The sequence below is a fragment of the Podarcis gaigeae genome (genome assembly GCF_964106915.1).
Source record: "Podarcis gaigeae genome assembly, chromosome: 8".
NCBI lineage: Eukaryota > Metazoa > Chordata > Lepidosauria > Squamata > Lacertidae > Podarcis > Podarcis gaigeae.
The window spans coordinates 21868047-21884313 of record NC_139684.1 but is presented as its reverse complement, the minus strand read 5'-3'; the positions used below and the strand labels follow the sequence as shown (position 1 = coordinate 21884313).

At 45.1% G+C, this 16267-nt stretch overlaps 1 protein-coding gene across 1 annotated transcript in view; it reads right to left on the bottom strand.

The window, feature by feature from the left end:
• PLCH2 (phospholipase C eta 2) overlaps positions 1–5304 on the bottom strand; it is a 115423-nt gene extending 110119 nt beyond the window's left edge. Inside the window, exon 1 of the mRNA XM_083752912.1 lies at positions 4952–5304. Within this exon, the coding sequence (XP_083609038.1) occupies positions 4952–5072 (121 nt within the window). The 5' untranslated portion in view covers positions 5073–5304. The remainder of the gene's footprint in view (positions 1–4951) is intronic.
• Between the last annotated feature and the right edge of the window lie 10963 nt (positions 5305–16267).

Sequence of the window (16267 nt, the reverse complement as noted above, 5' to 3'; positions counted from 1 at the left end):
TTCTGTTTCTCCAACATCCCTGCCTGTGACTCTATTGTAAATTAAATACGTAATAAAAACACCATAGGGTACTGATTTATCTTTACACCAAATCTGATCTTTGTGTTGTTAGCATTATTTTAGCTATTACAAGAGAACATTGAAATATTTCATTTATTAGCCACTAAAATGTCACATTGTTTCTAATTTACATTGTTAAATTTGATAAAACAGTTAATGGAAGGGGAAAGATATTCACAGATATTAAGCTGACCAGCTTGGGTCAAACTCTCCCCTGCCCCTGCCCCTGCCCCCGCCCCTGGTGGTGACTAGAACGCAGCTGACTTGGCTTTATTTCTGAATACTGGGAGGTTAAGCAGCACTGAGCAACTGATTGCTTCTCACTGGAAGAATAAGACACGCATTGCAGAAGGGACTGTCTGTCAGTGCCTGGTACTGTCCACCCAACATCCGTCCTTGGCCAAGACGAGACACAAAACACACACATGGTGTCATCACTGCTGCAGGCTGTTTACAAAAACTGCATTTTCCCCTTTGAGCAACTCCTATACCAGAAGGAAGGAGGCAGACTCTGCATAGCCCCCAAGGCTGCATATCACACTTTCTCCTCTCTGTGCTACAGTGAACTAGTTTATGCATGCAGGATCGCCATGCAATAGTGACGCCTTTTCCCCACCCACCGGGGCAGAAGGCAAGGGAGACCAACAACAGGTGGCGCCAGAGCCAAAGGCAGGCAGAGCCAACATTCTAGTTTTGCCCCATCTGCCTCCTCCCTGCTGAGTTCTACAATGGCCAACACTGAGACTAAGAGGGAGGAAGCTAATAGGCAATGCTGCCGCCTGAAGTGGTTGCAAGAAGGTAGGCAGGTGGGGGCTGGCTGAGATGAGTGGGGCACTGTCCCACCTGCAAATGACTGCAGCATCATATGAGCTGGACCAGAACCAAGCCCTGTTTCCACTGTGGCTAACCCAGCACCCCCAAGAAGCCCACAAGACACTGCAGACTTCTCTTGGCATTCTCCTGCAACTGGCATTCAGTGGGCAGGTTCCATAAAGCCACTGAGAGATGACTTCTTCTCCATTAACAGGTCTTGGAAAGCCACCTAAACCTGTGGCAGCGATTCCCAAGCACACTTCTTTTTAATAAAGGGAAACTGACATATTCAAATCAAATCAAATCAAATTTATTTATTTACGGCTATTAGCCCATAAAATGTGTACAAACCTAAAAGCACAGAAACATAAAAACCAATACATCTAACAACAGAAGGGGAACACCACGATGCAAGGGTGGGTCATTGAGCAGTGACAAATAACAGCTTGGGGCCCGGAAAGATCCAAGGGACGGTTCCCAGAAAAAGGAGAACTGGAGACGAGATCCGTCATGCACTCTCATCATAACTGTCCGATTAGTTTTTGTTGTTGATGTTGTTTTTTGGTGGTTTTTGTGTGTGAGATAACCGCATTCAGGAATCTCGCCACCTGCAGAGTTACAGAAGGATCTGTATCCTGCAAAAGCAGTGCGGCATGTGACTCAACAGGCCTGCCAACCAAGCGCAGTAAAGCAGGACCCAGGAATTTAGTCCTGGCTAGGCTATGTAAGGGACAGTTGAACATTATATGTGGAAGAGATTCAACTGTTTTCCCGTCACACTCGCATAGCGGAGACACCAAACCCTTGGAAAATCTGTGGCTCAGCAGGTTCGATGGAAAAACATTGAACCTTGCACGAATAAATGCAAGTCGGTGTGGTACAGATGAAAGAGATGACATATATGATGGAAGGCCAAGTGGTGGGGTTATTCCATGATACCTGGGGGAGCAGACACCCCCACCCCTGGAGAGGTTGTGTTGATTTTCAATGTCTGCTAATCTTTGCTCGATAAGGCTTTTGGCTGAGCGTAAGTTCATCTTTAAGGAGTCTGCTGGGGAAATTCCGATGCTCATATTCAGCATTGAATGGAGGAACAGAGCCATTGGAAGCTTAAGCATAACGTGAACTGGTCCCTACGAAGGAAAGGTTTCCTTGCACTTACAGAAATCACCGCTTTCGTGCAATGATTTATTTAGCACTTATGAGCCGTGTATTATATTCCCAATGTTCCTCCACGGAGCTCGCAGTGAAAATTTGAGCCAGGATCTGGAGCCTCTGCACCTGGCAAGACTGTAAGCCTCTCAAAAGCGCTGCACAGTATGAGCAGCACAATATGCCCAGATGAGCCAGGTTGCATCAAGTCTGGGCTGGGATCTGAAACCATGATTCCCAAGACCCAGTTCAACACAAAACATTAAACTATTGCAAGGACTTTTGACAATTAAAAAAGCATAAGAACCCTGTCCTTACATGGTCACTTTGCTTGTAGATTGCAGCTGCAGGAGATCCACAGTCCAGTAACACAGACTCCCTTATCCAGTGATAACAAAATTTTGGAATGCTCTCCGCCGCAAGGATAGAAATGTCGCAAGTTTCCTTCTACCAAGTCAGACATTGGTCCCTCGAGCTCATCTTGGCTGTGAGTCCTGGATAGACCTGCTTCCTGACTTGCAGGCCTTTTTCCACCTGGCCTCTGAGGGCGGGGCCCTGGCTGACTCCAGCTACAAGGCTGGGGCTGATGAAGAGGCCAGAGAGCATCCTAGCTAAAGACCCATCCTGCAGGAAATTCTGAGCTGCATCCTTTGCAGCTGGAGACGAAGGAGAGGACAGAGGGTGAAAAAAGAGCTGAGTGGAGGGAGACCCTTTTCCCATCCTCTGGACCCACCCCCCTGGGAAACTCAACAAACCTGCTGCACCTGGAATTGGGTGGGGAGAGTGCAAAATGGGACACAGCTGTGGGCAGCCTGAAGAAGTACCACCCACCTTGGACCTGCCCATAAAAAGCAAGACCAGAGCAGGAAACTACTGTTTCCAGGATCTTTTCTTGTTGTGAAACTTTTGTGGGTGAGCTGACAGTTTGTGTGGGTCCTGGGTGAGAACCCAGAGGCTGAGAGGGAGGGTTTGTCAGGAGGAAAACAAATTGATAGTGATTCATATACAGTCGTACCTTGGATCCCGAATGCCTTGCAAGTCGAAAGTTTTGGCTTCCGAATGCTGCAAACCCGGAAGTGATCGTTCCAGTTTGTGAACATGCTTTGGAACCTGAATGTCCGACACTGCTTCTGCAGGTTCTGATTGGCTGTGGGAGCTTCCTGCAGCCAATCGGAAGCAGCGCCTTGGTTTCTGAATGTTTTGGAAGTTGAACGGACTTCCAGACAGATTCCGTTCGACTTCCGAGGTACCACTGTACAGGCCCCCCCCCGATTTGCAGGGGGGTTGCATTCTGGGTAATTGGGTGAGATGCCCCACCCCATTCTGCCCCCTTTTCGGGCCACTTCCGGGTTGCTGGGATGCACACCTGAGTGGCTGCACACATATCAGACACATATAAATTGGTCGTGGTCTGTTTATCAGTAGCTTTGTATTAATGTAACATTTGTATATGTAATGATATCTTTGTAACATTTTAAGTTGCCTGTTGCTGCTTCTGTTTTCTGTATGCCACTTAGAGATATTTTTGTTAAGAGGTATAGAAATTAAATTAATATTATCTAATGTGTCTAAACGACTAAACAACAAACAAATCTAATGTGTGCAGCTCTTCAAGATTTCAGGTAGGAGTCTCTCCCGGACCCACCTGGGAAATGTAGAGCTGGAAAAATGGGTGGGGAGGTTTCATTGTTAAAAAAAACTCCAATGTAAATTTTCCTGCATAGAATAGGGCTTGGCATTTTTATTTAAGTAGTATGATTCCTCCCTGCCCCCCCCCCCCCACTCTGCTGTATGTGTGGTGACACTGCTATGGCCAACCCAACTTCATTCAGGGCCAAAGTAGACATTTCCACAGGGATGGGGAATATGTGATCCTCCAACTTTTGCTGGACTATGGCTCTCTTCACCCTGACTACTAGTCATGCTAGCTGGGGCTGATGGAAGCTGGAACTGAACAACATCTGGAGGGCCACAGATTCTCCACCCCAGCATTACTCTAAATGGGTGATTAGCAACCGCACCTGGTTTATTTTAATCTAAACACTAAGCATGGCAGGAGAGGACCTCTTCTTTGGGACCACACAGTAGATGGGAAGAGGAGGTCTTGCTCTTTCCTCCATAGCTGTGATCCCAACAAAAATCTCCCTCCCCTCTTCACCATGATGCAATTGGTCATGGGGGGGGGGGACCTCCTGTTCACATCCATCCCTAAATCATGTATTTAAAAAATCACATTGCAATGAAGCTTGTAGGGTCCTTTAGTCCAGTCTGGGGACTGTATAACAAAAAGCAAAATAGCTTTTGTACCAGAGGCGCAATTAACATTCTGCAAACTAAGGCTGGGGAGTGAGCACTTGTGGAAATGCGCACCGGAAATTAACCAGGAAAGCTGGACAGTGTTTGGCAAGTTCTGTATCTATGGTATAGATGCCAAACTAGCTGAACTGTAGGTCAAATGTTCTAAGCCCAAATGTTCTTGAAACATCTTCTGTAACAACCGACAATTTTATTTTATTTTTTATTTTACTGCACATATACCAACTTTTTCTCCAAGGAGCTCAAGATGGCAAGCATGAGTCTCTTCCCCCCTTGTTTAAACCACACAACACTCCTGTGATGTAGGTTAGGCTGAGAGGCAGTGACTGGCCCAAAGTCACCCAGTGAGCTTCATGGCTGAGTGGGGATTTGAATCCTGTCCTCCCAAGTCTTGGTCCAACACTCTAACCACTACACCACACTGGATACATCACTGAAGAAGCAGAACGACTATAGCTTATGATTGCCTGAGGATACATCTCACTTTGTACAACCCCTTCCCACAACTACAAATAGACAAAGCTGTCATTAAATACCACTTAAGCCCCAAAGCCTTTAAGACGTTATTGTCTTGAGCAGAACAGGGATGTGTGCAGGTTCGCAGTCTTACCCATCTGGCCCATTTTCCATTTGGGAGTGGCTACTATGCTTCCTCCGATCCAGAAAAACTCCTCTGCCAGGCGGGCAACCGAAAACTTGTTCTGGAACAAAGGACTTCTGGAGAGTTCCATTTTGGAGGACAAGGCCGCTTCTGTGTTCAGCGCAAGGGTTGTTTTTTTTTTTCCTGCCTCACATCCAGGAGGCTCAGATCAGGCAACTACAAGGTCCCGGTGGAAGGGCATGTACAAAAATATAAAGCATAAAAAAGAAAAGAAAACCCAACCCTCAGACTGCTAAATTCTACTTGTGAATTAAAAGTCAGACGTCGTTCTAGGCTATTTTCAGTCACAGCCAATTTCTCAGCTTCAGTCTTCGGCCTCTGTCCGTCCTTCCGCAAGGCTGGAAGACAAACTCCCAGATTGTTTTCTTGCTAATCTAAGTCATTAGCACTTTGAGGCGCTCAAAAAAATAAAAATTAAAAAATTAAGATCTCACTTAAGACGTTGTTGGGGTGGAAGGTGAGATGCCTCCATTATTATTTGTCCCCTGAGAGGCAACACGGCAGCTGGGGTGATGGAAAAGGAAGGCCTCTGATTCATGGCGTTAGATCTCCTCCCATCGTCACTGGTTGACGGCGAGCTCTGGGTGCTGTTACTTCAATCCACAGCTGCCTCTTCTGCATCCTGCTTCCCCTTTTGACTGCTCAGAGTCCAACCCTGCAGGCATCCTGCACTGAGAGAGCACTTGAAATCCTAATGAATTTCCTATGCCTGCTTTTGCACTTCCGACAAGAGGTTCTTTCTGCTCTGTGCCAGGGCCATAGAGGGCTCTGAATGCCACTTCGAATCCATCTAGGCAGCTGAGAGTCTCGTCCTCTTATCGTTATACTGTTGTATACTTTAAAAAGACGATGATGACGATGGTTATATGTACCAAATCAAAAGGTATCCTTTTTAAACCATCTTCTTGCCTTCTTGCTCGAGTCTGAACTGCTTAATCAGCATCTTTAGAGGAACATTTTCAATCCAGCAAAGGGAGGAAGAGAAAAAGCAATCCGCAATCCAGCTCGAGCAACACATGTTTGCTTGAAATGCTAAATCCTGCATATACACTAATCCCAAAGCCGTAGCTTCTGCCCTATCCATTCAAGGGATTTAAAGTGTGTGCGTGCATGCGCAGGCAGTGTGGCCACAGGAAAATGAGACCAGAGAGAAGAAAAGAGGCTCTGTTTTTGATTTCTCTGCCAGTCTCTCTCAGACTGCATGTGCCCAACTGACCTGGATGGATATCCCAGGCATAATAGGATGGCATCTCGTGTTTTGCCATAGCCTGTTTCGCTGAAATTGAAATTTGGAGGCAAATGTAGATGCTGTCGCTTGGGCAAAACATGCGAGAATTTTCAAGGGACATGAAGAGAGTTTTGCTAAAACTCACCAAATTCTGCCAGGGGAGAGAGGAGGGAAAGTTTGGCATGTAATGTGTGGTACTGTCCAGAGCATGGGTAGGCAAACTAAGGCCTGGGGGCCGGATCCGGCCCAATGGCCTTCTTAATCTGGCCCAGGGATGGTCCGGGAATCAGTGTGTTTTTACATGAGTAGAATGTATCCTTTTATTTAAAATGCACCTCTGGGTTATTTGTGGGGCATAGGAATTCGTTCATTTTTATTTATTTTTTTCAAAATATAATCTGGCCCCCCACAAGGTCTGAGGGACAGTGGACCCGCCCCCTGCTGAAAAAGTTTGCTGACCCCTGGTCCAGAGGAACGCTTGTAGAAGGTGGTCCAGGAAAAAAGACCCATGGTTGCACAAATGAAGGGCACTTCAGTATGTGGAACTTGTATAACACTTTGCTCTGTCTCCTTAAGGCTTCCCACACTCTGCAATTCACATATATATATCCTTAAGAGGGATTAATAAAATAACCTCAGTGTTCAAGGTACATTCTGGAAAAGAGCTGAAATGAGCTCAGACTACTTGTAAAACATTCACTTATTCATTCTTTGTTGCCTTCAGAGACATCGACATTATGAGCCAAGCCTAACTCATGGTGATGAAGTGACATAAACATGCCAGCATTTTAGTGTGATCCCTGATTGAGGTGGGAGGGCAGGATTCGTGACAAATTCAGGAGGAGAGGAAGCAACAAGCACGTATCCATGTATGAATGGTGTCAAGGGATAAAAAGCAAGGCAAAATATTCCTGTTTAATAGCATAAGAATAGGTGGGTTTTTGAACTACTGTATTTTTCACTCTATAAGACGCACCAGACCACAAGACGCACCTAGTTTTTGGAGGAGGAAAACAAGAAAAAAAATATTCTGAATCTCAGAAGCCAGAACAGCAAGAGGGATCGCTGCGCAGTGAAAGCAGCAATCCCTCTTGCTGTTCTGGCTTCTGGGATAGCTGCGCAGCCTGCATTCGCTCCATAAGACACGCACACATTTCCCCGTACTTTTTAGGAGGGAAAAAGTGAGTCTTATAGAGCAAAAAAATACGGTAATTTTGCATCTAATTTAGGGGGGGTGGAGGGGAGCAGAACTCTGCCAGAATTCTGAGTTTCTACTGCAAAAACAAAAGTAGCCCTATGAAAACAGTGTTGCACCAGACAATACTCTGCAAGTGATTGGCTTTTATGCATAGTGAGGAATGAAACACTTAAGATTACTTTGGCATGTTACTAGCGCCTGCAAATACATCTTAACATTTGGTTCATCCTAAGGGGGCTGAAGCCAGGGCAGTAGGCAATTGTGCCAGGAAGAAAAATGGGGTGAGCTGAGCAATGGTAAGACGTGGCATAATTCGTCTTTGATCTCTTCCCTGGAGAAGAGCTGAAGTACTTAGTGGGACACAAGCTTACTACAAGTGGTTACTATTCTTGCCTCTTTTGACAGCATCCTCAGGCAAGCACAACAGCTACACACACATAGACAGGGCTGGCCCAGCCATTAGGCAGGATAAGGCCACTGCCTCAGGCGGCAGAAGCCCTTGAGCTGGCAAACAACTCCCGCCCGATGGGTACACACCAGTGGCAGAGAAGCAGTGCCAGCATCAGAATCAATATGGGGCAAGATCTCACCCAAAATTGGAGATATCTCACCTGAAATCAACACCCAATGGTGGCAGCGCTTCTCTGGCAGTGGCAGATGTGGCAGGGCACAAGGTGAGCACAGCAGCAGAGTGGGCGGTATAGACAGCAGCAGCAGGTACAGTATGGTGATGGTGGCAGCGTGGCACTTCCCAGTTTGCCTAAAGAGGTGAAACGCAATGAATTGCCCCTGCATGTAGACCTTCCATTTGGAGCCTCCTAATTTGAGAAGCAATGATGTGTGGAGCAAAGATGCTTTGAACAATTTGATCTCTGCATGCTCCTACTACCAGTGACCAGACCTGCACCTCTTGGACTAATTTAACAATCAACCAAACACTGCACTTCTCCACATTCTGAGAGACACTGTGCCATTGCCTGGCAGGTTAAACATATCAAAATATGCATCTAAACAGCAGTAACACACACTTTTAAATATGTATTTTGGGAGGACTTTTAAAAACCCACAGGTTTAATGTGGAACTACTACAGACATGCAAAAGTGCCATTCATCTTCAGTCTGGAGGCATGCAACACAATACCACAGCGGATGCAATTCTGCTGCATCCTTTATCTGGGGCTGGTACAAACCTATGGTACATCTCCCTCCTTGTCATAGAATTGTAGAATTGGAAGGGACTCCTGGGCTCATCTAGTTCAACCCCCTGCAGTGCAGTCCAGGGGGTATTTTTTTTGGGGGGGATAGAGGCGTGATTGAGACCTTTGCTTATGCTCCTTGAGTCTCTGGCCAACATGCAGAAACAGTATGCATCTATATGGCTTCTTAACTTTACAAATACACAAAAGATCACTATTTATTTTTTTTTAAAAAAACTGCTTTTAGGAGTTTTTAACTGTATTGACATGTTTACCACCTGGGCTCCTTTGGAAGAGTAGCAGGATATAAATTTAATAATAAATAATAGTTTCTCCAAAACACTTTCTTCTTCTCCTTCTCCTTCTCCTTCTCCTTCTCCTTCTTCTCCTTCTTCTCCTTCTTCTTCTGGAATGCCCAGGTTTTGTGTGGAAAGCCCTTTCACTTCAAACTGAGATGTCTGCAGATGAAGCCTTGCCTGATGAAATACCGTATTTTTCCATGTATAACACCTCCTGTGTATAAGACGCACCCTATTTGGGGGGACACCAAACAAAAAAAATGGGGGACTGCCCATAGTTGTTGAGCTTTGGGGGGGGGATTGCTGAAAATTGTTCACTCGCCTGACCTACGTTGCCACTCGCATGCATCGGAAAAGCCACCTATCGTCTGTCCCCACACCGCCACTCGCATGCCCTACTGCCGCAGCGACAGCAAATCAATGCAAGCCCTTGCTGCAGCCACCAATAACGCGCCTAATAGCCGCTGACAATCTCTGGCTCGCGGCAGCAACCAATCCCACGTCCCCCCTATGCACTATCCTTGTATAAGACGACCCCCAATTTTTAGCATTTTTTAATGGGGGAAAAACTTGTCTTATAGACAGAAAAGTACGGTACCTTGGGGTTGTACCCAATGCTATTCCTACGAAGAGTAGGCCCACTGAATTCAATGGCCATCACTACCAAAGGCCCATTAATCTCAGTGAACCTACTCTGAGTAGGTCTTCTAGTTAGACACACCCACAATATCCAAAAACCAAAATCAAAGGTCAAGGAGAAAGGCTAGAGTGAAGCCATAATACTTGGTGTGCTAGCTTTCGGTCTGCTGCAATTTGAAACAAAAAAGAGAGAGGGATCAAGCACGTAAACCAACTGAATCTTACTTTTTCTAGCTGATATTTCTTTAATGCTGTCCCCATTTTGACCCGTCTAGTCCAAGAAACTGTCATTGTCATCAGCGTTGTTGTTGTGTTTTTTAAAAAAGTGGAGTTCACCGCTGTTGCTGTTAGTAAAGGTGGGCATGATAACTTGCTTTTAAATATTGTAAAATACCCTCTGTTTTGTTCATTGCATTTAATTCCTTTCTGGGTGAAACTGGGAGAGGGGGTTTATTAAAGTTCTTGCTGCAGTCTGAAGCACGGCATCCTCAGAAAGAATTAGAACCTTGCTTCAGGACGATCCAGCAGCAGCTCTCCCCATCACTTCTCAAAGTGACCCTCTCTATGAGGCTGATTTGAAATTCAAGCCATCCAACTAAATGCCAAATGCAGCTGTATCCATGAAGAGAGGATGCAAGAGACACGTGCTTGCTATATTGACTTCCCGAAGCCTTAATGAGTAGGGCTACATGGCTGCCCGTGGCTATAAAATATGATAGGCCCACTGTTCTCTAATTGACCTCTCAAGGGATCAGTCTTCTAGCACCTCATCAGTGTGCTGCATTAATCTTTGGTGTGCATGACCACACTGTTGCCATATGTACTAGGCGATACACATTCGGTAGTTAATAGGAAAGGGAGGAGACACTGGGTTCTGTTTTTAATGCTTGCTTCTCGAAACAGGACAGTGATCCTTCAAAATTCGCACTTCTCGGGATTGCAAGATGCAGTTCTTCAATGAAACAATGTGTAGGAAAATGTATCCGTTACGGAAAAGTGCATTTTTTAAAAGGTGCATGTTAGTGAAAATGACATATAAAGAAGCCTTGTATCAAGAGGACTTGTTGTAAGCACATATTACAGCAGGCAAAATGTGTATTATCTGGAAAAAATTGCACTTTTCATAAGTGAATTTTCATGAGGGCTTTAAAAGAAATGTGGGCAACGGAACTTAGCAGTGATAAAATGAGAAATCGAGAATCACAGCACCTGCTGTGGCTGCAGAGACCAGGAACTCATATCTGCTGCCTCCCATGTTGTTTTCTCTGTGTTAGCAGCACCAAAGTGACCTCTCCATGACACAAGAGCCAGATGTCAATACCCCCTTCTTGATGTCTTCAAAGATCCTTACAGCTAACTATCAGATCTCACGTGATTTTTTTCTTTATGTGATGAATTATTGTGTTAAAAAGATGAACCAGTCATTTTGTGATTATTGTGCACGGTATTGGTATTGTATGTTTTATTGTAGTTGTATATTATTGTTGTCTATTGCCTTGATATTTCATACGAGTGGATGGTATATGTTAGCAAAGTCACTGAAATAGTGCAGATGGAGTCCAGAGAGCAAATAAATTCTGATGAAATTGAAGAAAAACAGTGCATATTTTGGGTAGAAAGGAACAACAAGGTGTGTGTTTATTCTCTTCCTTCCTTCCGGTCTTGTATATAGCAGGGAGACATTTAACTAAATACACCATGGAAAAACTCCCTCAGATCTACACAGCCATGTTCTAGCTCACTAAAGCAGGCCACACAGACTGGTTGCTAAGCAACACCTTCACCCTATCTTGGGTAGCCGACTAACAGTGAGAACAGAATTAACCCCTGAGTTAAAAAATGAATGAGCCCTGCTGCTGCACTTCCAACAGTATGTATATATATTTAATGAAATAAATAAAAAGTTTTCCCCTCAGACTCTTTTAATGGAGATGACAGGGACCAACTTGGGGGACCTTTGTTTGCAACATATATCCTCTAACAACAATGTTTCCCAAACCTGGGTGTCCAGCTGCTTTTGGACTACAATTCCCATCACCCCTGACCACTGGTGTTGCTAGCTAGGGTTGATGGGAGTTGTAGTCCAAAAACAGCTGGAGACCCAAGTTTGGGAAACATTGTTCTACAACCATGCTGCAGCTCTCTCCCCTCAATATAACTGGCCTTTTCTTCAACTTCATTGGTCAGTCAGAGGAGGCACTCTACATGTGGCATAAACTATGTCAATCGGACACAGTTAGAAGTCATCAGCCTCTGGTACAAGGGTGAATGCAGGCAAACACAGGGAAGGGGAGTAAACAAGGCACACACACCCCCACCTGTCACTGGGAAGACAAGCAACTTAAACCTTGAGCATGGATTTATTAGAGAGCTTAGTGCACCATCCATATGGCACAGCTGTTCAGAAGATTCTGCTTCTTCCACAACCTCAGAATTAGAGGACCTTGCATTCAAGCAAAGCTTGTACAGTTTCCAAAGTATCTGTGAACCCAGGAACACTAAAGCAGAGCTGAACAGAAATGGCTCTTTCAGTACTTTCTTTTTTTCATGAACTGTTGACTTCACCAAGTTCCAAAGTATATCTGAGCGCTGCAGAGAAAACCCTGAGCAAGATTTACGCAAGAGACCAGGGAATCTAAAGGATGCTAAAATGCATCCTTAGACAGAGTTACCCTGGGAATATTGTCTAAAGTAAAGGTAAAGGGACCCCTGACCTTAGGTCCAGTCGCAAATGACTCTGGGGTTACGGCGCTCATCTCGCTTTATTGGCCGAGGGAGCCGGTGTACAGCTTCCAGGTCATGTGGGGAGCATGACTAAGCCACTTCTGGTGAACCAGAGCAGTGCACGGAAATGCTGTTTACCTTCCCGCCAGAGCAGTACCTATTTATCTACTTGCACTTTGACGTGCTTTTGAACTGCTAGGTTGGCAGGAGCAGGGACCGAGCAACGGGAGCTCACCCCGCAGCGGGGATTCGTACTGCCAACCTTCTGATTGGCAAGCCCTGGGCTCTGTGGTTTAGACCACAGTGCCACCTGCGTCCCTTTACTTTGGGAAAGTAGTGTTTCCAAAGTAGGTGATATTGTCCCCTGGGGGGCGTTGGAATGATCCAGGAGGGTGGTAGTAGCCTAAGCTGCAAGTGAGGGGGTGTTGAATCAAAATAAGTGGGCGCTGGAAGCATAAAGAAAGAAGAGAAGTTTGAAAAACCGTTCGTACATGTTTCATCTGTTAGACAGTAACAGATCTGGTGGTCGTGCTGGAGGTGAGGGGTTTTCCTGGGCTTGTAGTACATCTGGGCGATATACAGTACACATACACCCTATTTTACTGGGGTTTAGTGTTCCTACTACAATGTTATAGAGGCAACATCAGCCCTCTTAAAACCCTGTGTCTTTGCCTTCATTAACATGGCAAAGACTCCTCTTGCCCCTCTTGTGTGGCACCATTGCAAGATCTCAGGAAACAGGAAATTGCTCTCCTTCCCGTTTCCAGAGGAATAAAATCTTCCCACAACAGCACTGCACCAGAAAGAGAAACAGGCAAGAAGGACTTCGGATAGCTTTCTTCTTCCTCCCTTTTACCATGCTGGAGAAGGAGAAGGGCCTCCTTCTCCTGAACTGTAATGGAGATAAAAAATACTAGGCCTGCCTCCTCTGGCAGTCAGCCTGCCTACCAGTCTATATTTCTGGTGTCCCTAGCCCCCAGCACTGCTATGTGTTTGTTTGTTTGTTTGTTTGTGCATGGCTGCTTGCCAGTGTTTATTTATGTGGTCTCTATATGTGTGCTGTAAGTATTGTGTGAGTGCAGGCAAGTGTACACACAGTGGCAACACCCACCTCTGGCATGTTGCCATCACAGTTTGGCCTGAAAATATGTTAGCCACCCCTGCTCTAATCACTGGGCATCACAGGCTTTCATGTAAAGAAGCTAACAGAGATCTGATAGAACAGTGAAGTTCCCTATAGGGAAGCCTTTCAGTTCTGAAGACACATTGATTCTTTTTGCCTTACCAACCTCTCCTTGCACGCTACCCAAGCATTCCTGCTGCCCACTTAATTTCTCAGGATTAGAGAGAATTAGCCTACATTGCTGGCGACCAAGTAGGTCAGGTAACGAAGCCGCCGTCCTTTACTGGGGCAGAGGAAGCCCATTGTTGAACAAGAGAAGACCTATAGAGTTACCAGGCTGAGGTCACAGGAATAATTCAAAACAACCTGCTAGGTTGAGTTTTCTAATGGAAAAGCAAAACAAAACCCCAGGTCTGCAGCAGTTCCTGTGTTACTTCACATTGGTGTTAAACTCTGTGTGTGTGTGTGTGTGTGTGTGAGAGAGAGAGAGAGAGAGAGAGAGAGAGAGAGAGAGAGATCTCCAGACAGGTTTTACTCAAAGTAGACCCACTGAAATTGACAAACCCAAGGTAGACGTGTCCATTAATGTCAATGAATCTGCTCTGAGTGGGACTAGCATTAGATACATCCCTGGGTTTCTCTAAATATTCATAAATACATATCTCTTTTGCTGTTCTCATATGCATTTTATGGGGCTCAGGACACCAGTACCTCAAGGACCCCCTCTCCCCATATGAACTGGCCCAGTCCTCGTGATCATCATCTGAGGCCCTTTGGGGAGGTGGCATCACAAAAAGGGCCTTTTCAGTGGTGGCTGAAAACCATGGTTTGATACAACGTTGGAACACAGCCAACATGCCCATACTTTCTGAGAAGTGCCCAGCCAACTAAATTCACATCTAGCCACCTGGGGTCTGCACTCTGAGGATTGATAAAAAGCATTACTTCCCATTTTATATTCCCAGGTGGCTTTCTTTCCAAGAGACTCCTAAAATAGTTCATCTGTAGAATGTACATTCACTTAACCAATTAAGAAAACATTTAGTCCGTCCCCAATATGCACACACTTCTAAAAAAAACCCTTCCTTTGTTCTGGGCCTCCGGGATGGTTGCTTTTAAAATACAAACATATGCTAATAATCTTCAGCAATTAAGCACCAGCCTCTTTATTCAATATGTCCTCAAGCTATTAAAATAAAGAAACTGGGGTTGGGGGAACATTCTGAGTATTTTGCATTCACTTCAGCTCCTGGTTGTTGTTGTTGTTTTAAGCTGTTTCCCTTTTTAAAAATAATATATACATAAATTTCAGCTTTGCAGACTATATAAGCCATTCCACCTCCAAGCATCTCAAAATATATGCATGAACCAAACTAAGAATTCCAAAGATGTCTGGTTAAGAAAAGCTCTCTTTTTTTCAAATTCTATTTAGTGAAAAGAGGAGGTGTGTGTGTTTTAATAGAAGGAACAATAATAGATAATGCATACAACATCGCAAGTTATTTTCTAAAGAGAAGTCTATGTTTTGTCAAAACTACAGCAGGGCAGACCACACTGTACCACACTGGAGCACTGAATCAGTTTCTGGGCACCGTATTTTAAATGAGTTTTGGGGGTTTTTAAGAATCTTTTTTCAGGCTGAAGAAGAAAAGATTAAGGAGAGACATGATAGTGGTCTTCAAATTATCTGAAAAGCTCTCAAGAGGAAGATGGAGAAGGATTGTTCTCCATTTCTCAAAAGAGCGGGTTTAGAATCAATGCGTGGAAATAGCAGGGAAGTAGATTTTGGCTAAACATTAAGAGGAACTTTCTGATGTGAAGATCTTCTTGACAGTGGAACAGACTGACTCAGGAGGTGGCAGGTTCTCTATCATTAGAGAAGGTAATTGAATGTATATGCAGAGGTGAGAAGAACACTTGTCAGTAGGGTTCTCATTCGAAGGCAAACTTGCCTAATTCACACTTTCTGAAACATTATAGGAACTGAAACACAGCCATCCCTCAAACCTCGTGCTCTGAATTTTTGCAGTGCAGTACAGAATGCTAAGGGACGCGGGTGGCGCTGTGGGTTAAACCACAGAGCCTAGGACTTGCCGATCAGAAGGTCGCGGTTCAAATCCCCATGACAGGGTGAGCTCCCGTTGCTCAGTCCCTGCTCCTGCCAACCTAGCAGTTCGAAAGCACGTCAAAGTGCAAGTAGATAAATAGGTACTGCTCTGGCGGGAAGGTAAATGGCATTTCCGTGTGCTGCTCTGGTTTGCCAGAAGCAGCTTAGTCATGCTGGCCACATGACCCGGAAGCTGTACGCCGGCTTCCTCGGCCAATAAAGCAAGATGAGCACCGCAACCCCAGAGTCGGCCACGCCTGGACCTAATGGTCAGGGGTCCCTTTACCTTTACTTTACCATAATGAAAACATTTGTGAAAATAATATACAAATATGGGCTTTCACTTTGACCCGTTGTCAGGCCCTCCCTTCAGCAATACAGGAAGGCCGTTATAGGAAGATACCATATGAGGAGAGGAAATGCCCTTGTGGCTCTGGGCAGCAGGAAACAATGGAGCATGCCCTTCTTCATTGCCAGTATTACATAGACATTTGAGCTAGGTTCATCCAGCCCATCCTATATAAGTTCAGAACAACACTACATCTCCCTATTACTACAGGATGGATGCCCAGAAGTCACATATTTAGTCTGCAGATTTTGCGCTGCCATGATAGATATTCCTTAAAGGATGGTCTATGCTACAAATCAGTCCGAAATAGAAGGCCCATACTGTTAGATCCGCACTTCTGAAGCCCCACCCCATACAGCTGTTCTCTTTTAACTGATCTCCTTTAAATTTTTCTTATCGGTT